The 26057-nt window shown below is 36.3% G+C and overlaps 1 protein-coding gene across 1 annotated transcript in view; it reads left to right on the top strand.

Annotated features, from left to right (window-relative positions):
- The window catches only part of tex264a (testis expressed 264, ER-phagy receptor a), a 144845-nt gene that overhangs the window by 28830 nt on the left and 89958 nt on the right, over positions 1-26057 (top strand). Inside the window, exon 2 of the mRNA NM_205661.1 lies at positions 14531-14752. Coding sequence (NP_991224.1) covers positions 14531-14752 — 222 coding nt within the window. The remainder of the gene's footprint in view (positions 1-14530; positions 14753-26057) is intronic.

Below are 26057 nucleotides of genomic sequence, written 5' to 3'. Positions count from 1 at the left end.
TGATAACTAGCATAAACAGACTATTAAATGCAGTTTTTCAGATCTATTTTGGTCTTTTTTTATTATGAAAAAAGCTTTAGGTTTTTAACATGTTTTATCTTTAAAAAAAAAATCTGGCCACCTGTAGTAGTCTGTCTCATAAACTTTTCTAATAAATATATCTATAAAAAAAGGTATATGCATTTTGCAACACTTTACTTGACTGGGTGTTCAAAAGATTGTCATGAAACCTTTATAAAATGTGAATGAGATTTTATGCATGCTTATAAAAACTGTCATCCGCTCAGCTACCAACTGATTTACAACCCTGGGCTCTATTTTGACGGTCCATGCACAAAACGGAAAGTGCAGGGCGTAAACTCTTTCAGGGCGTGTCAGAATCTATATTTGCTAATTTAAGGACGGGAAAATCCGCTTTGCGCCGTGGCACATGGTCTAAAAGGGTTGAGCTTATTCTCTTAATTAGTTATAGGTGTGTTTTGAGAATAAACCAATCAGAGTCTCCTCTCCCATTCCCTTTAAGAGCCAGCTGCGTTACGCCATAAGCGCATTTGCTATTTACAGGACGTAAAGTAAGTGGAAGTGGAAAAACTGAGCATTTCACAAGCAAACAGTTAACAGTTTTTTTAAACAGAAAACAGTTAAACAAAGCATCTACCGCGCAAGAATGAGAGATAATCGATCTACTTTCACTTTCACTCTCATGGATAGGGAAACCTTTACGCACAGACATCAAGCTTTATAATATGGTGCATTATCCTGCTGGAAGTAGCCATCAGAAGATGGGTACACTGTGGTTATAAAGGGATGAACATGGTCGGCAACAATACTCAGGTAGGCTGTGGCATTGACACAATGCACAGTTGGTGATAATGGGCCCCAAAATATCCCCCACACCATTAAACCACCACCACCAGCATAAACTGTTGATGCAAGGCAGGATGGATTCATGCTTTTGTGTCGTTGAAGCCAAATTCTGACCCTAACATCCAAATGTCACAGCAGAAATCGAGACTCATCAGACCAAGCAACATTTTCCCAAGCTTCTATTGTCTAATTCTGGTAAGCCTGTGCGAATTGTAGTGTCCGTTTCTTGTTCTTAGCTGACAGGAGTGGCACCCGGTGTGGTCTTCTGCTGCTGTAGCCCATCCGCCTTAAGGTTGGACATGTTGTGCATTCAGAGATGCTCTTCTGCATACCTCAGTTGTAATAAGTGGTTATTTGAGTTGCTGTTGCCTTTCTATCAGCTGGAACCAGTCTGGCCATTCTCCTCTGACCTCTGGCATCCACAAGGCATTTGCGCCCACAGAACTGCCTCTCACTGGGTTTTTTCTCTTTTACGGACCATTCTCTTCAAATCCCAGAGATGGTTGTGCATGACAATTAGTAGATCAGTAGATCAGCAGTTTCTGAAATACTCAGACCAGATCGTCTGGCACCAACAACCATGCCATGTTCAAAGTCACTTCAAACTCTTCCTCATTCTGATGCTCGGATTGAACTGCAGCAGATCATCTTGCCCATGTCTACATACCCAAACGAGTTGCTGCGATGTGATTAGCTGATTAGAAATTTGCGTTAATGAGCAATTGGACAGGTGTACCTAATAAAGTGGCCGGTGATTGTATTTATAGCTAAATAAAAACATTCAGTGACTTACTGTATGTTGAAAAATTATGCCAAAAATATGATTCACAAATATAACGTTACATTTTCTTCAGAAAAAGAGCTCCAAAACTTGTTTAAGAATTCTAAATATGAATTTTCTGAATATTTACTCTCCACTGCATTTTTATTGTATTTTTGCTGAATGATCGGGGATCTCTCAGTCATATATTCAACTCTGAGACATCTTTTCATATTGATGAATATAGTTTTTACAGACAAACTGTCTAATTAAAGCTTCTTCAGCTGCTCCAGAACGCAGCAGCACGAGTGGTCTTCAATGAACCTAAAAGAGCACATGTCACTCCTCTACTCATCCGTTTGCACTGGCTGCCAGTTGCTGCTCGCATCAAATTCAAAGCTCTGATGTTTGCCTACAAAGCGACTTCTGGCTTTGCTCCTTATCTGCTCTCACTTCTGCAGATCTATGTGCCCTCCAGAAACTTATGTTCTGTGAATGAACGTCGCCTCGTGTTTCTATCCCAAAGAGGGAAGAAATCACTTTCCCGAACGTTGGCGTTCAATCTGCCCAGTTGGTGGAATGAACTCCCTAACTGCATTAGAACGGCAGAGTCACTCGCTGTTTTTAAGAAACTGCTAAAAACTCAACTATTTAGTCTCCACTTCACTTCCTAATCTGCAATTGCCTCTCTGGATACCACTAACTGTACTCAAAAAAAAAAAAAAATTACTAATACTTTCCTTCTTAGACTTTACAGACCTGAAACTTGCCTATAGCACTTATTCATTGTTGCTTTTGTAGTTGTGTAATTTGCTTCCTTGTCCTCATTTGTAAGTCGCTTTGGATAAAAGCATCTGCTAAATGACTAAATGTAAATGTAAATGTTAAACTCTACTGCAGCTCCTCTGGGTGGTCAATAGAGGTCTCTCTAATTTTGAGTCAAGAATTGAATTGTTTTTAAAGTTTGTACTTCTGCAGAACTTGCCAATGTCAGTTTGCTTTACCCCCATAAATCATGAATATTTCAAAGTTCTTCTGTGCCAGATATACTGTCCTGATTTGAGCTTTGAGGTAAACTCAATGCCCCTTTTAGTAATTACTCACAGTGCAGGTTTCTAGATCATTCCACAGGCGGTCTGCGACTGGAACTTTACTCTCTGTATGAAACAAGGCTGCATGTATGATTAAATATAATGATAAGAGGAGAAATATAAATCAAGGACAGTCCCACCTGCAGTGGCCATGCTGAGTAGCACCATGAAAATATACGTCACAAACCTGAGCTAATGAATCCAACCAGGACAGACACACTAAGCTCACTATCTGTTTCATTCATGTGACTTCCTAGCCTAAGTAAACAGCATGCAAATGCAATATGAAGCCTAAAGATATGGTGAAACCTGCCAGGAAGTTGTCAGGTATTTGTTTGGAAGATGCACAATTATGCGTGGAAGATGTAGGGCAAAAAAAATAAATGTTTGCTAAATTTTAAAATATGGATTAATGAAGATGAGATCTCCCATCACATCAAAATAAATTAGCTAAATATAATAAGCACATTAAATGTGTTTATTGTGTATATACTTAAATGTAACTGTTGAGAATAGTTTGACAAAATAAGGGTAAAATAAATAAACGTCATTAACAGGTATTCATTCATTCATTCATTCATTCATTCATTCATTCATTCATTCATTCATTCATTCATTCATTCCTTCATTCATTCATTCATTCATTCATTCATTCATTCCTTTGGCTTAGTCCCTTTATTAATCAGGGGTCGCCACAGCAGAATGATCCGCCAAATTATCCAGCATATGTTTTACAGAGCGGATGCTCTTCCAGCCGCAACCACATACACTACAGCCAACTTATCTTATTTATTTCACCTGTACCGAATGTCTTTGGATTGTGGGGAAAACCGAAGCACCTGAAGGAAACCCACGCGAACAGGGGGAGAAGATATAACTTCACACAGAAACGCCAACTGGCCCAGCCGGGACTCAAACCAGTGACCTTCTTGCTGTGAGGCAACAGTCCTGGTATTAATTTATTTGTTTATTTGGCAGGGACAGTGTACATTAATTAGCATTGCTGCAAATGCACCAAAATTAGCCTTCATTAATCTGTTCCGCTGGACAGATGTTAAAATTGTCATCCTAAAAAAAAAAAAAACTATACAAAAATTATACAATCAATCAAGCACAACTAAGAAGCACTAAAATAAGCATAGTTAAATAGATCTTAGTATATAAAATGTCTGTAAACAAAAAACAACAGCTAAAAACTCCAACATTATGTAATTGGGATGAGTAGTTAAACATATTTAATCATCAATTCATTAAGATGGCAGGCACAAGTGGTAACATGATTGGTAGGAACATGCCAATACAAATGATGGCACATCCGATGTTCTATACCTAATTTTTAGATATTTTTGAATGTATTGTAAGTACACTGCAAACATAGGAGTGTTTTTTCAACTCTATCAGGATTAAAATCTGCTCCAAATGAGTGAACATATTGCCAATATTTTCAGAGTTTAAATAACACTCTTAAGAAAGTTACTTGCACAACACTATACATGAGTTCTAATTGCACTCCATCAAGTTAAAAAAATAACTCTGTTCTACACTACTGGGAGTTGATTGTTTCCTGACTCTAATGTAAATGGTGAAAATACAACACTTTAACAGAGAGAATTTAACTCTAGTCTACCTAGTAAACATTACAATACTTCCGATTAATAGTTAAAATAACTTTCATACACTGTAAAGAAAAATCATGGTTGCCCTAAATTTCAAAGCTGACTCAAATTAACCCACTGAACTCATTATGTCTATTGAGCTTATATTATGTTAAACTGACTTAAAACAGCTTGCGTAACTTATAAAATTAAATTAGAACATGATTAACTTGGTTGAATAAGTTACAACGAACTAAAAACATATGTAGTCAGGACTAATTTATCATGTAATTTTTTTACAGTGTGGTACAATTCACTAAGAATAACAGAAAAAAACTGTGTGTATTTTTTTTCTTTCATTCTTGGAGAATTGTCCTATGTAAGTTATTTTGACAATAGTTATTCTCTGATGCTCACAGGGGCAGAGGTCCACTCCTGTGCAGCTGCTGAAGTGGGACAATACAGTCCTCTCAGACTGCCCTTCGTGTTGCTATCTGTGTGGTGTTCCTTATGTTTACAAACTGACTGAGAAGGGGAAATAACAGACCATGCATGATTTTATGCATTAAACAAATGTTTGACTACTTACAGGTATTTTTCCAGCTTAACAGTTTGTATAAATAATAATATAGCCAGCAGCTAATCAGCGCTGCGCCTGGTCAGTACCTGGATGGGAGATCACATGGCAAAACTAGATTGCTGCCAGAAGTGGTGTTAGGGAGACCAGCATAGGGCACTCAACTTGTGGTCTGCATGGGTCCTAACGCCCCAGTATATTGACATGGACTCTATACTGCTAAGTAAGCAGCATCTTTTGCATAAGATACACTGAATATATATATATATATATATATATATATATATATATATATATATATATATATATATATATATATATATGCTTTTAAATGTAAGGAATTATATCCAATACTAAATAAATAAATAAATAAATAATAAAATCATATAATTCATTGAATTAAGATTGTGTATTTCTTGAACTTATTAATTTAATACACATTTGCATTCATGCATATCACAGATTTTTGAAGGAATAGCAACAAAAAGGATTTAAGTTAACTCTTTATTTATTGTTTTTTAAAAATTTAAGTGGATTAAACATAAAACAATTAAGTTGTCTCAAAAAAACCAAAAGAATTGTGTCGTTTTAGTCCATTTTAAATAAGTATTTTAAACATGCAGCAAACATTATTTTTTTTGAGTGTGGTTAATCAACAGTGTTAATTTACTCTGAGAGTGTTAATTTTTAACACTTTATTGGTTTATATATAATCCACACTGGTCAGAGTTAAATTACCAATTTTAAATTACCAGAGTTAAAGTTAACAAAATTTCTGTTTTGTTAAATGTTAAAGTTTCTTGTTAAATCTGAGTTAAATGTTTGTTTCTTGTTTTATTAGTAATTATTCACATACTTTATAAATGCAAAACACACTATGCAAGTCAAGCATTATAAAACATTAAAACTTAATAATTGTTGGTTCAGAGCTAATTAGTTGCATAACAAACCAATACAAAACATAGTTTCACGTTTAATTTTTAATATAAAACTAAATTCCATGTATCTTACATTGGTGTAGTGGCTGGAATTTCCTCCAAGTATATTAATTTTGGGCCGTCGTCTGAATACTCACTGTCTATGAATTATTAATCAATGTCTAAATGATCTGGTGCTGCTAATTTTCTTTGCTAAATCTTGTTGATTCTGCGTCTGGTTTGCGGCAGCCAGTATGAAGTAGGCAGATGCCTGTTGAATTTTCATGAGTCGCCTCTTGAGCCAAGGCTGGGATGCCTCGCTCTCTACGATTATGCAGATCTGAGCACCTTAGGGACTCCTGCGGTGTGCACACAGCTTTTGCCATTTCTCCGCCAAACCTTTAACAAAAAGCGACACTCTCCCTGACGTACACGCTCCAAAAAACCTGTGTTAGCCATGGGCGAAGCTGAATGTGGCTTTGGGGAGAATTCCCAGAAGTTGAGGCCTCAGGAGGATTGAGGATGAGGTTGGGATAGACGAAAACAGTAAATCCTTGTTACACTTCTGCTAATAAAGAATTACCAGCTTTTTTTTTTTTTTGCTGAGCCTTCATCTGACAAAAAAAAAAAAAAAAAAAAAAGATGGGTTTGCAAGCAATTGCTTTTGAAAATTGCTTTTTCTTGCAGCGAGCCTTTGGAGCACATGACAGTGAACTGTGTTTTAGTAGCCATCTTGGATTCCCAGGGGCTTAAAAAATCATTCAAAGACAGTTTCTATATCATCCAGTAAAAGAAAAATCACAAGTGTTCTGGCCATTCAGAGGTTGAATGAGAAACTTCCTTCATAAATGAGAGTGAAAAGCCTTATTTAGAGTGGATGCTTTTACAGTGGACGTGCAGTGAACCCTGAAGGTGAAGATTGCATAGAGGTTCAAAATAAGGTCACTTAATGTCCCATTTTTCTTGTGACAGTTCCATACTTAAGCTGTTATAATGAAAAACTTGCATCAACTTTAGCACATAATTCGTAACTATTCGTTTCTGAGCATTAGTCGTCATTCAAAAATAACCTAATTTATAAAAGCCAATCATGTCATATATGTTGAAGAACAAATACCATCATTCAATCATATTCCTATATCAGTTAGAGTCTGTGCCATACAGCATCAGTGTTGGTGATGAAGAGATCAAACTGAATGCAAAATGCACTTCTTAAAATCTTAAAAACGCAGTGATTCAGTGTTTAAACAATGAAAAGGTGTCAGTAATGTGAGCTATATATGCCACTTGACACTTTATATTTACCTCAGGAATGTTATTATTAAGAACCTATTAGTTAGCAAGAAGAAATGCATTTTTTTTCTAGAGACATTTATTATCACAGAGGACTTCGAGGACAACACATACATTTACAAATAGACATATCACCCATATGCTATAAAATTGCAGGCTAACCATGTCTCTTTATAGTAACTTATATTTGATTGTAACTTTGATGTGCACATTTTGAAAAGCTGCTTTGAAACAATAATTCTTGTAAAGAGCACTATACAACTGAACTTGGATTTTATTGAGTTGAATATTACTAAACATTAGCTGAATATATGCTGAATATACTACATACTCATTATATTTTACTCATTTATTATATTTTTTATGTTTGTTTTTAAGTTTTGTACATTTTTTTATGGTAAACACTGTACAAGTGTTTATCATCGATATAAATTCTATATAAAAGAAATGTTTAATGTGTGAGGTGGTTTGCTGCAGGTCTGACTCCATTTTAACTCTGTTCATCTTGGTTCAAAATCTCTTTCCAGAATACTTTTATTCACTGTTCATTGCTGGTGGAATGATCTTCATAACCACATTCTGAAAGTTGGATTCCTGCATTCAACTGAGTTTTGCCTTTACAAAAAAAAAAAAAAAAAAAAACAATGTCTGAAACTTGGTATAAGACTAATTCATAACTAACTGGATCTTTCATGAGGTATTTCTTATTTGCAAATCACTTTAGAAAAAATCTCTTGCTTAATGTACGTATGTAAATGTGTCAGGCACAACAAAAAAGTTTAGCTGTAAAAGAAGGTCTTAGCTCATACATTAGTGTTTGTAGTCAAATCTGGGGCGACTGCCAGAAGTGCTGATTGTGAATTTGCTTCATTTTCAAAGACATCTGGAGTCTGAATATTCTCAGAAAAAAAGTTTAAATCAAAGAAAGCTCTATTATAAACAATTCTTTTTCATATTTGACGATATAACAAACAGTATATAGTAATAAAAATATAAAAATCATAAAAATAATTATTTACTTAACATTTATGCATTTGCTAGGAAAATTAATGAGACATTTTTGATATAAAACACACTATTCATGTTTTATAAAACACACTATTCATGTTTTATGCAACCAGATATCACCATGAACCACGGAAAACATTTGTGAAAAGTGTTTTGCAGTTACATCCAAAAAAAAAGTTTACCTAATGTACAAGACTGAGATAGGAGAAATTTACTTTTTTTTTTGTACACAATCGTACTGCACAATATTGAAAAAAATCTGACATTGTGATATTTTGTTTTTCTGTGACTATTGCGATATGAAAACAATTTCAACAGATTGCTTGAATAACTCCATTTGGGGTAGAAAAAAATCATTAATTTAGATTGATTGTTTTTGGAAGGGTGTGAATGATGTACAAAAATAATAAACGGATATTTAATTAGGGATATTTAACAGTTTTATGACTTACCCAAAAAAAAAAAAAAATACATATACTTTAAACACATTTAGATCATTTACTTTACTCATTACTATTGGAATGTGAAGAGACTTTCAACCAGCACCACAAAAAATGCTTCTGAAGACAATCAACTACTGCACCTTTAAAGTAAGACATATGAAAAAATAACGTTTTTTTTTTTTTTTTTACAAATGAAGCATGAGCAGACACTGCTTTGCATCTTATAAACACAACCAAGCCTTAAAAACACTCTGGACCACCTCTTTAAAGTTACAAATGTTGTATGTTTTTGTCCCCGAATGCTTTTAACTCTCTTGAAAAGCCTTTATAACACATGCAAATGATCAAGTTTCACTTTGTTATTGTAATACTTTGCAATGACTTCTGTATTCTCAATTGTTTATCAACTATAACCCTAACTCAACTATTCATATCCTGCGATGTGACTATTGCGGACACACACATTGCGATATCGATACTGAAACTAAATTTTTTGCATCCCTATTAAACAAACTTTAATTTACACAAGCTAACTTATGTAGTTGTTTTTATTTGGTATAAATTTAAACTGGCGACGCGGTGGCGCAGTAGGTAGGGCTGTCGCCTCACAGCAAAAGGTCGCTGATTCGAGCCTTGCCTGGGTCAGTTGGCGTATCTGTGTGAAGTTTGCATATTTTCCCTGCATTTATGTGGGTTTCCTCCAGGTGCTCCGGTTTCCCCCACAGTTCAAAGACATGTGGGACATGAATTGGGTAGGCTAAATTGTCCGTAGTGTTTGAGTGTGAATGAGTGTGTATGAATGTTTCCCAGTGCTGGGTTGCAGCTGGAAGGGCATCCGCTGCAGAAAACATATGCTGGACATACCTGTTGAGAGTGTTGTCACTAACGGCATCTCTCTTTGGTATGAGAATAGCAGTGTATCTGACAAGAACACCATTAAGAAGATAATAAAGTCATGCTAAAAGGTCCATTGGTGTTAAAATGGCATCTTTTGTGGAACTGCATCAACAACGTTGTCTGTCTATAGGGCAAATAGCATTTTAAGGGATTCAACTCGCTTGGGAATTGTCTGCTCAAGCTCACGTCATCAGGCAGGCATTACAGAAGCCTGAGGAGCAAATCAGTATGGTTTAGTTTTTATCCTGTAATTATAAGACTTTTGAATAATGCTGTATTTTAAATACTATTGATAGCTAGTATGTAATAATACATCACCAAATAGTTAAACTAGCATAGTTTGTTAAAATTACAACTATTATAACAAACTGTGCAATATTTAGGGTAGTGTGGAGCACAAGTAATGCAGGGTTAAATGTAACACAGAGTTTTAAGGTGTTTGCTCTGGGCTATTCATGGCATGCTTCCAATGTTTTGACCATAGTGTTAGCAGACGTCTTCCTGTCAATTATTGTAAAAGTTTGGTGAAATTTGGATGAGAAACACAAGAGAAACCATTTTTGCATTTTTTTTTTATAGTCAATATTTTTTATTAAAAAAAAATCTGTGAAAGTATGTAAGTAAAATCTTATATTGTTGTGATTATCGTCTTCTAGGCTAAAAGATGAAACCATTTTGAAAGATGTAAAAAAACACACAGTGACTGCAAGCCAGTTTTGAGGAAAACACGATACAGCAGGGTTAGTTGTAACAGGGTGTTACAATTAAGCCACACACTGATGGACACCAATTAAACCAACAAAATAATTTTTAGAATTTTGAGTGTAATGTTGAGAACTTTTTAAATAAAAATGTTTTTAATAGAAAATATAGTTTTATTATTTATTTAAAAAAGTGCAATATATAATAATGGATAAATGGATAATAATGCAAATAGATTCAAATGTGTTTATCCTATAAACAAATAAATAAATAAACATTCTGTGCCATGTAGAATAAAAAAGAAATTGCTGAGGAAATATAGCTACTATTTAAAGTAAACAGAAATTAAATTAACTGTGTGAATCTGCCTTTGTAAGCATGTGTTACAACTAACCCCCTGTCTGTTATAACTTGCCCTGCAGGTGGGGTAAATAGTACCATTTTTACTCCTGGCACCCTTGGCAATACTTCACAGAAACCATAGGTCCGGTGATCATAATTTCAGTGCTCATTTGTAGGAAAGGCTTGTGTGTCAGTGGTAAAAAAAAGGTCTGTCTAACCTCATTACTTTGTTCATTATTTGTCCAAAACCAAAAAGTGTTACTTTGTGCCCCGCTCTTCCCTATTTAAGTATTCACTTATTCCCTTCTGTGATTTTTTATTTTTTAATTGGGTTATATTTTAAATAACTATATTTTCGTAAATTTATGAAAATATAAAAGCTTAGGATTTTTATTGTGTTTAATGTTTTTTTATGTTCTTGTTGGGTCTGATGCAACATAATTTCATTCTGCATTACAATTTATTGAACGACAAAAATAAAGGAAACTGAAACTGAATAAGCACTAGTTAGCAACAGCACTATCAGTAATATGCTATCATTATCAGCTTCCTGAATCTTCCATCTCCAATTAAGACTTTCTAAGCATTCAGGAAATATATGAAAAGATTCCTTTATAAATGTGGCTGCTGTGGCTTTTTTAGTCTAGGCTATTGTAGTGTGAGAAACCTAAATGCGAAGATGCGTAATACACCGTATTGGTTCTTCTCCGCATCCGTTGTGGCCGGCACAACAACTCGAGAACCAATTACGGCATAAAAGCAGGCCCCATTATTGTGTGTAGCCAAATCTGGGGCGACTGCCAAGTACGCCGATCGCAAATTCGCTTCATTTTGGTGGATGTCTGGAGAGACCAAATCTTCTCGGTTGCCTTTGATTGGCAGTGTGAAGATTAGTCAGTTTGTATGAGAGCACTCGGGGTTATTACTTGAATTGGTACTGCGTTTTCTGGTTCGTCCTCATCGCTTGGGTGAATTATTTGACATAAACAGGCAAACAACAAGTGAAGGGAAGTGTATGTGGAGGCCTTCTTGCTGCTAGTAATTGCCTGTTGTCTCTTGGGCTCGCTGTCTGGAGAACTGGCTGAAATTCCCACTTTATTTGCTGACAGTTGTGTAGGACGCCAGTGATGGAGAGAGTTCTGAATACCATCATTAGTCCCCGGCTGGAGAAACAAGCTCTTCGTGCTGGGAAAGAGGGACAAAACGCGCACAGAGGAGCAGAGAGGAGTAAAGCGGGGTATGGAGACGAGTGAGTCAAAGGATGGAGGTGGGAAAGCTAGATGAACCAAGAAACGGGGAGAGAGGGTAAAAATGTGCATTTAGCAAGATGTTGTTTGTGCGTGCTGCTGTCAGCTGGTGGAGAGGATCATCTTATCATCGCTCGACAACACTGACATGCAGCATTCAATATGTATTACGGATGTTAGCAACATATTGAGTCCTTCACCGTAGTGGGTGAACACATGCTAGATGAGTAATTAGAGATGACAACTTTATAAATGCCTTAATTGTTTTGTCATTAATGTTTTATTGGATTGCCAGCTCCAGCGCATATGTGATTGTGAGGGGGTGTTTAACAGGCCTACCATGAGACTTAAACCTCTTGGTTGTTTTATGGTGTTAACAAAGGCAGTTATCGTTTCTTGGAGAGTGCAGGACAAGAATTAGCACAGGATAGCACAAGATTAGCCAAGAACTGAGTATTTTTTACAGATTGATGTTTTTAAATTGTATTTAATGAAAAGTTATTAATATTCTGCCATCATTTACACACCATTGACTTGTTCTAAACCATTTTGGTGATTGTTTTGACTACAAACGTATTTTAAAAGAATTAATTTATCCATTTTCTTTTCGGTTTAGTACCTTTTTTAGTCTAGGGTCCACAGCGGATTAAACTGCCAACTTATCCAACATATACTTTACACAGCGGATGCCCTCCCAGCTGCAACCCGACACTGGGAATCATCCATACACACTCATTCACACGCAAACACTACGGACAATTTAGCTTACCCAATTCACCTATACCACCTTTTTGGACTGTGGGGGAAACCGGAGCACCAAGAGGAAGCCAAACAGAAATGTCAACTGACCGAGCCAAGACTCGAACCCGTGACCTTCTTGCTGTGAGGCGATTGTGCTACCCACTGTGCCACCGTGCTGCCTTTTAATAGAATGTATATTTTTAAATGAAGTTTTATGAACTAATTTCAAGAAGTGCACGTGATAGGATTGATTACAGCTGATCTCCCATCAACAATCATTGCTAGGCTAATCAGATGAATTCTAGCTTCCAATAAATAAACCCATTTATACTACCTTCCTTTTCTTTGTTTTGAAGAATCCCCCATCCACCTCATCTCCCCCTTTTCTCCTTTACCAGGGGGAGCTCTCGAGACATACCTGATCTCGGACCCCCTGTCATGGTGCATGACCAGGCAAGAGTCCTGGGCTAGAGGTCTGTATTCCCGCGAACCGCGGGAGCCACGGGACCCGACCAGATTTTTTTCTGCATGGGAATAAATTTCCAAATAAAGCGGTTGGTAACTGTTGTAATTTTGGACGGGAGCGGGCGGTCTAACATTATTGCTCCCGACTCTCAAGCGAGCGTGTATGTGTATTTGTATGTATGTGAATTTAGCTTGTTTATTGCTGTCTATGTGTGCATGTGTGTGCGAATGAGAGAGAGAGAGAGCTTTATGCTGTGTGTGTGTGTGTGTGTGTGTGTGTGTGTGTGTGTGTGTGTGTGTGTGTGTGTGTGTGTGTGTGTGTGTGTGTGTGTGTATGTGTATGTGTGTAAATGAGAGACAGCGTGAAACTGTCTGTGTGTGTCACTTGCTTGGTGCTATGTGTGTGTGTGTGTGTTTATACAGACAGTTTGTTATAGGCTGTCTGGACTCTGTATAGCTGGATGGTTTTCAGTTTTGTTCTTGTTCAAAATCTGAACGTGGTCCCAAGAGACACAGTTAAAAAATAAGTTAAGGTTTGTGTTAACTAGAGGTTTCTGAGACTTTTATTTTAGTATGTTGATTGCAGTATGTTGACTTCTAGCTGAAACTAAAAATTAAATAGGGGCGGGGCTTTCTTATCATTCCCTCATAGCAAACTAACGGCAAAAGCTGATTTATGCTTCCGCATCAAGCGCACGAGTATGCTAAAGCACAGCCTTCGTGCTGTCGCTCAGCCCCCGTCGTGGCTGACGCTGACACGCACCTCTCAAAAAATGTAAGTACACATCACAACGATAAGTATCGCAAACTCTGTGATTCGTCGGCTTGGTCACAATGACAAGCGTGGGCGGTGCTAAGCGCCGTGAGCCTGACGGAGTGAGTGTTTACAAACGTTGAGTTCTGTGAGGGAGCTCCAGATGGAAACTTTTTGTTTTCTGTTTACTTTATGATTAAAGTTGCACATTCGCCGGTTCCCGCCTTTGAATAAGCGAGTTTTAGCTAATTTTAGCTTAAAAAAAACCCACCCCTGAAGAAAATCGACACAGAGGAACATAAAAACCTGCTGCCAGCTAGCGTTTCGGAAGTGTTATTGCAGAGCAACACAAACAACACGCAGAAGTATAAATGCACTGCTACATGCAAGGCAGGCACCGTGGGTCACAGCGACCACTCGACATAGAAGTATAAATCAGCCTTAAGAGGGGCGTGGTTAAGAATATTGTGGCTGAAGCCATCAAACTGATATCAACAGAGAGCCACCACTCCCAATATAGAAGCAAATAGTCAGATTTGATTGATGATTTCCAAAATAATAGTTTTTTTAATAGATGAACTTGAACTGAAGAAAGAATAACAATGTGCACTAGCAAAATAAACACTTTTCTTTATTTCACAAAGACTTTAATACAAGAGCTCTCTTAGCTCAATAATTTGATTGAATAACATCAAGCACATGTTGTTAGTTCCAAATGGAAGCAGACACACATTTCCAAACAGTATACGAATCCATATTATGAATGTTTATTACTTTGCAGGTGTAGTAAACAGTATAATCTGATCTAATCTGCCTTTCTTTGTGTTTCAGACTCCAGCAGATCAGTGTCGGTATGTTGTAGGCAGTATACTGTGTGAAAATGAAGAGAAACCCGACGAAGAACTCCAGCGTCTATATGAGAAGTTTGGCTACAAGGTGGTGTCCTTCCCAGAGGTCACATGTGCCGTAACGTCCACGTTTCCAAACAGATGCACTCTGTCCCCTGTCTGCGGTGCTTACAGAGTCTATCCTGAACTACAACAGTATATAAAGGTAACATGCATGTTTATTATTAAATTTGACTCTACAATTTGATTGTACTTTCAATAAGCAACAATGAAAACTGCTGAAAAATATAATAAATTTTACCTATTACCCAGTTATATTACTCAATTTATAGATTACACCTAACTGCACTGCTAATGTGTGATGTGTTGCATACTTTAATTGAGTTGCAGGGTTTATTACTAGATCATTTCCAGCATCCTCTAATTGCTAATATATGATAATTTTTTTGATTTAGTAAATTACTATTTACAACATCTTATCAAAGTTGAAACTGTCTGAACCCTGCAGTATTTATTGTAATTTCCATCCCGCTTTATGTGCCTTTACATCACTATTGGTCAATATCTGGTACTGTCCGTCTAATGGAGGACCGTATAGCATGAAATGTGTAAATGGAAGGAAACGGCGTTAATAACTTTTGAATGGACTGATAACTGGATAGAGGGAAGGGAAAGAGGCTGTTAATGAGGTCAGTTTGCAATGGTTGGTGTCTAGCAGCAGGAGTTCAGTGCTGTGAGATAATGTAATGAATGATGGGATACCATGTGTGAACCATAATGACACGTGAAACTTGAGGTGCTTTACACACGAAAGAGAAGAGCACAAGGAAAGCATTAGCAAGCAGCTAGCACTGCCTTGGCAACCATCTTTGCATTGTAATTGATGTTTATATTGAATAGCCAACATGGAATGCACAACCAAATTTGGCATCCGTGTGGCTCACAATATTGGCAAAACAGCCTGTCCTAGTTGCCGTGCTGGCACAGAACAGTCTCATATAGTTACAGTGTCATCTGTAACAGATGCTCGCTTATTTTCCTAGATGAAAGCGCAATTTGTCTTTACTATTCTTGGACACGAGGAATGTTTAATTCATGGCATAAGACTGTTATTTAAATAATAAAGTAAATAATAAAATTTAAGTACATTGTTTAAATTACTTAGTATTTCTTTGATGGGTTTACAACAAATGGAGGAGAGTAAATGTCTTGGTAAAGCTATGAAAATGATATCTGATAATAAGCATCCACTGTACAGAGCTATTGTCTTAAGGATTATGGTTTAGCATACTGGTGTATCCTAGGGGAAAAAATAGGAGGGAAATCTTTTATATCACATGCTAGTTTTGGATAATTAATAGGGCTGTCAATCGATAGTGAATGTGGTTATACTCATGGCAGGTATTATTTGGAAATTTGTTCATTTATTTCCTTAATTTGGCAACCATCAAACGTCGTCCGGTAAACGGTTTGAATTTCTGGGGTCAGACATCCCAACTCTCCTGGAAGTTGTGGGAGTATCCCGCAAATGCATAGAGACTCCCGGATGCCCGCAAATGAATGATAATCTCCTGGAAATTGCACTCATCCTGTCCTTAAATACGTTGCACACCTCTCTCCATCGCATCCCTCGTAGCTCTTCAGGTCCGTCGTGTGCAACTCACCCCCACCGCTATTCAAGTACTTCTCGCGGACACACGCCCCTACTCGGATACGTTGCTCACTCAGATACCCCCCCCCCCCCCCCAACCGCTCTTAAGGCACCCACTAGCCCGCTACCTCCCGCAAATCAACTCTGTATCCCCCGGAAATGACTTTTACCAACTTGGGATATCTGTGGTGTTCCATTTGGGCAAACACTACATACTATGCTGTTGAGTGTGTAAGTGCATAAGTACATAGTGCATACTTGCATAGTGTATAATGTGACATTTGGGACGAAGATTTGGTCTCATTATCATATCATATCACATTAAATGTTTTTATTTTTTTATTTTGAACACTATTTTCTGTGCCTGTTAAGAGTATTATGACTCAGTCTAGGAAATGCTGCTCCATCTGAAAGTGAGTGCTTGAGATTTACTAGAACCAGCTTTCCTCACAAAATGCACATAAAAATCCCCTTCGATTAATCGGTGAACTTTATCACAGGCAGTGAAGCTTCTAAATGGGAGGTTGTTATAAGTAAGATGAGTGCTGTGTTAAATTCAAATGGTTTTATTTTTATTTTATGTTTATTTGTTCTTTGTGAAAACCACATTTTGAAAGTAGTCACTGAAAGAGAATATCAGAAACATTTTTCCCTAGTGGATGGATAAAGCACTTTTATTCTTAAAATAAACATTTCTGACCAATTTATGATGTAGTTGTATGTGTTACAAAATCAAATTGCTAGCTGACTGATTTTGAGTCTGTCTGGTGAATCTTTTCACACTTCCTCAGCAGCCGCAGTCCTGCAGAGCTTTGCTCCAGCCCTAATCAAACACACCAGAACAAGATAATTAGGGTCTTAGTGTTACTACAAAGCTTTACAGGCAGGTGAGTTTTTAACAAGACCAGATCAAAACTCTGCAAGACTGCAGCTCTTCAGAACTTGAACTTGCCAACCTCTGGTCTAGCCTTTTGATTATTTCTGCTGATGAGAGGTTTGGTCACTGCAGAGTGGACTTTCAGTTCAAATTCTCATAAACAGAGAAACACTGCATGCCAAGAACCTTACCCTGTTCACCACTGATCTGGTGAGTAATCCAGCTGGAGTGTTGTAGCATTTATCCATAGATATTCTCAGCATTGTCTAGTCCTCTTGTATGTTTTGTCTGTAGTTGAATAATGAGGGATATTGGGGGACTTGAATGAGTTAGTGATGTCTTAAAGATGAGATATTGTTATTTTAGAAATAATAGATTTGAAATTAACTAATTTTCTTGCTATGACTTTAATATGGTCTTATGAAATCCAATTAGTTTTTTCCCCAAAAAATCCCACCCCCAATTAAAATTTTTCTGTAATCCACTTTTACTATTTAAATCATGAAATGTAAATAGTTTAACAGTAATTTATTAACAGTTTAAAAAAGTAAAATAGTTTTGTAAAATGTAAATGAAAACTATTTGATATTTGTTATCACATACCAATTTATTACTTATTTACCTATACAGGGTATCTGCAAAGTCTTAAAATGTTTTAAATCTCAAAAGCTAAATTTTTGGCCTTAAAAGTCTTAAATCAACTAAAATTTTGTGTTTAAATCTTCTTCTTTTGTTTATTATTATTGTACACTGAAATAATTGACAGCTATGTTTTGGTCTATTATTGGTATGAGTTTAAGGGTTTGTGAATGGATATATTTGAAAATTAATAAAGAAATAATCAAAAAATATTATTAAAATAACAAAAACAGTATTATTATAGTATTATTAAATGTATTAAATGTTCATTATTTTTAGATAGGGCAAGTGAAAATGTTTTCTAACTGGGATATAAAAAAAATCCTTTAAAATTGATTTAAAAAATCTTAAAAAGTTTAAAATTTACCCTGCTATAACAATGTTTGAAACGCTCTTAGGTGTTTTCAACAAACACTAATCAGGTTCAGCGCGGCTGCTATGTGTTTCTCAAAGATGCGAAGTTTAAGTTTTTCAAAGATTGCTTTTGCCTTTCTTTTATTATAAGAAACAGACAGATATTTCTTTTCCATTTTTTTTTGAAAGCGTAATTGGAAACTTCAGTGTTTATAAATATTGCATCATTTAATATAATTCCATCATCACTCACACAAAATGCATTTCTGTCTTTCTATTTGTCGGTTAATGAAACCATGTCAAAGATCAGGCGTTTGTAGATAAATAAAATTTTGAAAAGGATTTAATCTGGAAATTGGACAATTCTCTGATAATTCATGTAAAATAATGTTGTACGGTATGTCTTGATTCCATGATTGCGTCTGTGATTTTTGCATCATGGAAAGTGTCGTCTCTTGAGTCTTCATCTGGACTACCTGCTGTCATATGGTTTCAGTGAAAAACTGGCTTTTTTTTAATGGCCAGTTAAATAAGGTTTTCAGAAAATTAAGGGAATTGCCAGATCAACACAAATACATGTAGGAAAATCAACACAAGTGGAAGAAATCTAAAGTGTTTTTAAATTTTTATCAGTTCCAGATATAAAAATAGCTTGGATGTCATTAAATAGGATGAATCAGTGACATCGAAATTTAGAAATCTTTTTCTATTTTTATTTCCATTTTATCGTACAGATATTATTCATATTGTGGTCTTACAAATATATTTAAAAAAGGTATTACCTGTAAACATTTCATTTACAGTACTCATTATATTGTTTAGCAATAGCTAAAACTATGATGTAAGAACAGTGAAAGCAGTCCATTTCCCTTGACCATTCAATACTTCTTTTTTTTAATTTGCTTTCTCTTCAATTTTTCCATCTGTAACTCTCTCTCTCTCTTCCTCACTCTCTCACTCACACTCACACACAAACACACACACACACACACACACACACACAGACACACACACACACACACACACACACACACACACACACACACACACACACGCACGCACCTCGTTTCTACCTTGGCTAGTCTGACAGCTTATTAAGAGTAGTGCAATAGTTACATGAGCAGTTCAGTGTAGGAGTCAGCACAAGATGCATGTTGCATTATGAGAGAGTGTGTGTGTGAGCAAGTTTGTAATGTGATGTATGTGGAGTGGCAGAGTGTACAAAGTTGGGACCCAGCAGATGAATAATGGAGAGACATTCATAAATGCACGTGTGTGTAGGCAGGGACATGTCTTTAGGATGATTTATTGAATAAGGTCTGGCAGAAGTTCAGACTGCCGTTCGCTTTATTATGGACGTAAAGTAAGACTTCCTGCAAAAGACCTCTGTACTCCCACCACTGACACATGGAGAATGGACTACATTTAAACCACAAGCTAGATAAGACGCGTAAATCATCAAAGTGCCTGATATGTCTGATGTCTAGTGCTCTCTAGACTAGAGAGTGTTTGCTGTTGTACACTTGAGCAGATCAGCCCTCAAAACAGTACAAATTGTTTCATCCAAAATGTCTAGAATTTCCTTCTTCTGAAAGCATTAATGCATTGCTACTGTCTAGCAGGTATTGTTTGTTGTCATATTTTTGCGAGCAGTGTTTTGTTTACAACTGTCAATTTTCAGCGGAAAAGGCCTTAATATTGTGTATGACTCCCATGAGCTTGGAGGACCGCATCCATACATCTCTGCAATGACTCAAATAACTTTATAATAAAGTCATCTGGAATGGCAAAGAAAAGTGATCTTGCAAGACTCCCAGAGTTCATCAAGACTATTTGGATTCATCTCCAATGCCTCCTCCTTCATCTTACCCAAGACATGCTCAATAATGTTCAAGTCTGGTTATTAGGTTGGCCAATTCTGGAGCACCTTGAGCTTCTTTACTTTCAGGAGCTTTGATGTGGAGGCTGAAGTATGAGAAGGAGCGCTATCTTGCTAAAGAGTTTGTCCTCTCCTGTGGTTTCTAATGTAATGGGCAGCACAAATGTCTTGATACCTCAGGCTGTTAAAGTTGCCATCCACTCTGCAGATCTAGCGCACGTCCCCATACTAAATGTAACCCTAAACCATGACTTTTCCTTCACCAAACTTGACTAACTATTGGAAGAATTTTGGGTCCATGGGTCCATATATATATATATATATATATATATTAGTTTTTTTTTATTTAAAAGTATTATATTTCAACACACACTTTTTATAAGTTTTTTTTTATATTAACTCTTCTTGGATATAACTGTTTAATAAAACCTTTTAATTAAATAAATTCCAAATTATTGGCTATATTCACCAGGAAATTTATGAAAAATAAATATTTTCAAAAAGTATAAAACTCACTTATCCTGAGCACTGTATATTCATTACTATTCCAATTAGGTATATTAAAATGTGGTCAAAAATTGTTTCTAGAAATAAACTTTAGCTGAAGTATAATGAATTAAAAAAAAAAAAAAACATATGTTTTTGCTGGTTGGCAAGCAACATTTTTACTCATGTTGACACTGTGAAAATGCTGGGTTCCACCCAATCGATTTGTGTATGGACAACATTACGGAATTAAGTTAACTTAGTTGACTAGTTTGAACAAATTTAAGTAGATTAAACACAAAACAATTAAATTGTCCCCCCAAAAACCTTAATAATTGTGTTGTTCCAGCTCATTTTAAATCCTTAGTTTGAACAAACAGCAAAAGTAATTTTTGAGTGTTTGTTAACATACTAAAACAACTAATTCCAGTTAAACTAAAGCTAATAATTAAAATGCATTAAATATATCTTAAAGATCTAATTCCAAATACTTACAATTTACTTCAGTCTATTTATTATTTATATATTTTGTATTACAATATATCATTCATTCATTCATACACTTTTTTTGGGCTTAGTCCCTTTATTAATCTGGGGTCACCATAGCGGAATGAACCGCCAACTTATCCAGCACATGTTTTATGCAGCTGATGTCCTTCCAGCTGCAACCCTTCTCTGGGAAGCATCCATACACACTTATTCACACTAATACACTACAGACAATTCAGCCTACCTAATTCACCTATACGGCATGTCTTTGGACCTGGAGGAAACCCACGCGAACGCAGGGAGAACATGCAAACTCCACACAGACACCAACTGACCATGCAACCTTTTGCTGTGAGGCGACAGCACTACCTACTGTGCCACTTTGTCGCCTCTATATATCAGTAATACTAAAATAATGTTGCAGGAGGGAAAAGGATACTTTGAGTTGCTGCAGTACAGTACAACTGAAAAACTCTAATATTCAACCATGAGCCTGTAAATAATGTATTTTGTGTTGCCCTATAGACAGATAAAAAAAACAAATAACATTTTGTCCCTTAGGTTCTGTTAGTGAAACCAAGATCGAACAGTTCTTTGCTATTAAAGTCATTGCATTGTCCACAGAATCGGCTAATTATACAAATGGCGTAGTAAAAAATCTAAATATCACCCAGCCTTTGCTTGTGTCTCTAGTTGCTATAAATATCCCATGGAGTGGACATGTGTTGGGAATGGCTTCTGTCGGTTCTCTGTCGAGCGGGCAGTTGGCACGGAGAGGTTCGGTCTGTTGTGGCACAGGTCAGACAACGAAGTTGCTCCTCTGCCAGCTCTAGACATCCCTTTTTATTATCTCCATTGACAAATCCCTTCTCTTTATTTCTCTCCCACACACTCCTCTGTCTTTGTATTGGTCCCTCGGTTCTTTTTTTTTTTGTATCAGATAAATCAGTTGTGTTGTCCACCCTCTATCGACAGAAGACACTGACACATTCTTCTCAATCTGCTGAGAGGCTGAGCCTTTGCTGTCGATGATAAACACACAAGCACACACACACACACACACACACACACACACACACACACACACACACACACACACACACACACACACACACACACACACAGACCATCTGTTAAACAGCGAGAGGGCAGAATCTCCTGCACCCACACAGGAGTTCGTCCTCAGAAACACAGCGTACACTGAGTATGTGGGCAGTCCCATTACACCTTAACAGTGATTTCAAGCTGTGTGTATGCATGCGTGTGTGTATGTGTGTGCGTGTATGTGCGTGTGCATGTTTCTGCTGTGTGTGTGCTTGCGGTGTGTATGTGTGTTTGTGTACGTGCATGCGAGTGCATGTGTGGATCCAGCAGACGGCTGGATGTCAGGGACTTGACTAAGCCCATTAGAAGAGGTGATTTGAAGAAGAGAGGGATGAGAGAAGGGCTTGATGAACAACATTAGGGGGATTTTGGCTGAACCCCCAAAGTTTTCCCTTAGCACACTTCTGTTTCAGTGCTAGAGTCCAAACTCCAAATGCTACATTTCAATCCAATTAACAAGATCCCGGCTGATCAGCTCAACTCCATGCTAGAGTTGTGTGGATGACATTCAAACTGTTTCCTGCCCAAAAAAAGGGTGGGGAAGGGGGGTAGAGGGTTGATTTATTTATTTTATAGTGTAATAGTGCCTAGAACACTGCCTTGTTGTCGTCCTGACATGATAAGAACATGGATGTATTATACGTTTAGCAAAGGACTCCATTGTAAAAATCTGTTAATTAAGAGTTTCCATTCTTTGTGATTCGCAAGTGTTTTCAATTTATTTATGGTTGTGAATTGCATTATAGGACCTTGATCTCTGCTCTGTCGACTCTTGATATTGAAAATTCAACTCTAAACTTTAACAAACTGTCTTTTAATGAGATTTTAGTAGTTTGAAATAATACAATGTTTAAGAAAGAGTATATAGAGAAAGTCTGTAATATAACAGAAAATGTACTAGTGGTTTATTACAAGATTTTTGTTCTATACATATAACACCAACCCAGACAATATATCACTTTAAAGTATTAAAATGTCAATAAAGTTTCTTTTTCAAACTTGTCAAGGCTAAAAGTTTTTAGAAGAAAGATCAAGGTCCCGTAATGCAGTTTATAATCATAAATAAATGGTAATCCCAAAATATGGAAAACTGCTAATTTTTTTTACAGTGTATTGTATGTAAAGCCAATCTATGGCAAGTTGTGTAGAGTGTCATTCATTGTTTGGGCTTGTTTGATCGAAATCAGCTACTTTAAATGAATAAATGTGATCTACCAAACAAAACCCTGTCCAGTAGTTATATATTCATTCATTCATTCATTTTCTTTTCGGCTTAGACCCTTTAATAATCAGGGGTCTCCACAGCACAATAGACCAGCAACTTATCCAACATCTGTTTTACGCACCGTATGTCCTTCCAACCTCAATCCAACACTGGAAAACACCCATACACTCTTGCAGTCGCACACATAAACTACGGACAATTTAGCTTATGCAAACTCCACACAGAAATGCCAACTGACCCAGCCAGGACTCGAACCTTCTTGCTATGAGGCAATCGTGCTACCCACTGCGTCACCAGTATATATATATATATATATATATATATATATATATATATATATATATATATATATATATATATATATATATATATATATATATATATGTGTGTGTGTGTGTGTGTGTGTGTGTGTGTGTGTGTGTGTGTGTGTGTGTGTGTGTGTGTGTGTGTGTGTGTGTGTGTTTACATGTACTTTGTGTTATTTGGTCTCTACCTGAAACATTTGTGTTCTACTAGTTGCACATGTTTTTATTTTGATTTAGGAAAATATATGTCATTTTAAACCTAACCTCTCCACTGCTATCAGGTGGTGTAACTGTTAAATGAATGGTTTAGTTTCTAAAAAGTATTAATATATGGGATTATTGTCTATGCAATCCTTCAGGGAACCAATCTTTTAGGTGGATGAGCTACTAGTTATGCATTATACACATGCAAAAGTTTTTTTATTTTTTTATGTAAGGAACCTTGGATTCATTTATCCATTTTTTTCAAGAGGCATTAAGAAGATTTAGTTAAAACTTTCGAACAAAAACACTTCAAAAACGTCCTATACCTTGCATTGGAAGCCAAACCGTCCTCTTTGTGGGTTCATTTGAGCTAATTTGAACGCTGCCATCTGAACCCTGCACTGAGATCACTAATAAGATGGGTCTTTGTGCAAACTCCATACAAGTGTTTTTAACTCTCTTTCTATATGGACCAATACATCTAAAGGATCTAAAAAAGGACAAGATGTGGCCATAAGAACTACAAAGAGTCCCCCCTTTAAATAAAAGCTTTTTGGTCCAATCTTAAAAATAACAGTGAGAAATGCGAAGCAAACCAGAACTAATTGTATGATTTTCTTTGTTGGTCTGTGAACTGAACTTAACTGAACTATACATTTGAACAAACCTACAGTGTCTTAGTAAGGCAATCAAATGCTTGATTTGAGTGACATAATTGGAACACAAACTGTGGTTCAATTTTAGACTGAGCTATTGATTGAAATATTAATTATTTAGCAATTTTCCAAAACAACCAGCTCAGAAGTGCTCATAACAAAACCATTTAGCTTAATCATAGCTGAATCTCAGCCTAACATGTTGTAATTTGCAAAATATTTAATTATATACAAATATAAGTTCATTTGCAGAACTTTTGATGAGGCAATACCTGTTTCCGTGGTAACAGTGATCCCTCTGCTTAGTGGATATGTCTTCATCTTTATGGGTAGTTAATCTCAAGGAATTGTGGCTATGGTTGGGTTTTTAATGTTTATGTCTTTACATATTTTAATATAAAAAATCTACTTTTAAGGCTGTAAGGCTGTACTGGTTTTACATTGCTAAATTGTATCTACTGTATGGCTACAAAAAGTTTGTATTTGAACATTTATTTCAGTGCATCACCATGACCCATTTATGCCCACAGATGCATTACTTGCTCCGTTCTATAGTTTACAAAACGTTTAGGATAATCAGTACATATATTCTCTGCATGTGCATAGTCCTTACAATAGTTGTGTTATTAATTGCACACAAATTGATCTCTGGTTGACTCCGCCCACCTTGGCAGTTTTTGTTTCCCTGTAGTCTGATGAGCTCATGAATAATGCAGCTCTGTCCCTCCCCATCGTCTTTGATGTTATTATTTGTTAAATTAAACATGGAAAATTGTTTGCGGTTGTACATGACATGCATGTTTAATAAGCCTTCCACTGGGTTTGCAGCTGGAAGAGAAACGCAGTAAATCTGAGGGGCAAAAAATGGATCCAGTAAAACATATGAATGGATTTGAGTATATGGGCAGATATTGTAGCCTCTGTAGATTTTTTTACCTTGCACCTTTTTCATTCATTCAGTCCCTTTATTAATCTGGGGCCACCACAGCAGAATGAACCGCCAACTTATCCAGCACGTTTTTACACAGCGGATGCCCTTCCAGCCAAAACCCATCTCTGGGAAACATCAACAAACACTCATTCACACACACTCATACACTAGTTTGAAAGTTTTTAAATTGAAAATTACAGTTAGTTAGTATTTTGGGCACAGTAATGGTTAAATGGAGTATTTTGTCATGACATATTTATATGAACTTACACTGGATGACATTTTCTTTCCAAAATCATAGTATGATAGTCTTTATTTTTTGTTATTTAACACATTCTCTTGACCCATGTACATTATACACACATTATTATTACTTGTAAAATTGCCTTGGAAAAAAATCTGTATAATTTATATATAAAAATATATTATTCCTAATTATGAGGATTAATAATAATAATAATATTAATAATAATAATAATAATAATAATAATAATGATGATGATGATGATGATGAGCCCCTTAACTGGAAGTAAGTGAGATACGATCTGTTATTATGAGGGTTTTAACTTCTACGAGTAACTGACTGCTGTTATTGTATTAAGTGGATCTTGTTCTTATACAGAGTCAGCTCGAGAGGAGATGGAGATAGAAACTGACCACAGGCTCCTCTTTTATGCTGGATTGGCCCTCTAGAGGGAGTGTGTGTGGGT

The sequence above is a fragment of the Danio rerio genome, chromosome 6, assembly GCF_049306965.1.
Source record: "Danio rerio strain Tuebingen ecotype United States chromosome 6, GRCz12tu, whole genome shotgun sequence".
Lineage (NCBI taxonomy): Eukaryota > Metazoa > Chordata > Actinopteri > Cypriniformes > Danionidae > Danio > Danio rerio.
The sequence above is the reverse complement of the archived record's forward strand: the minus strand, read 5'-3'. Positions and strand labels throughout refer to the sequence as shown.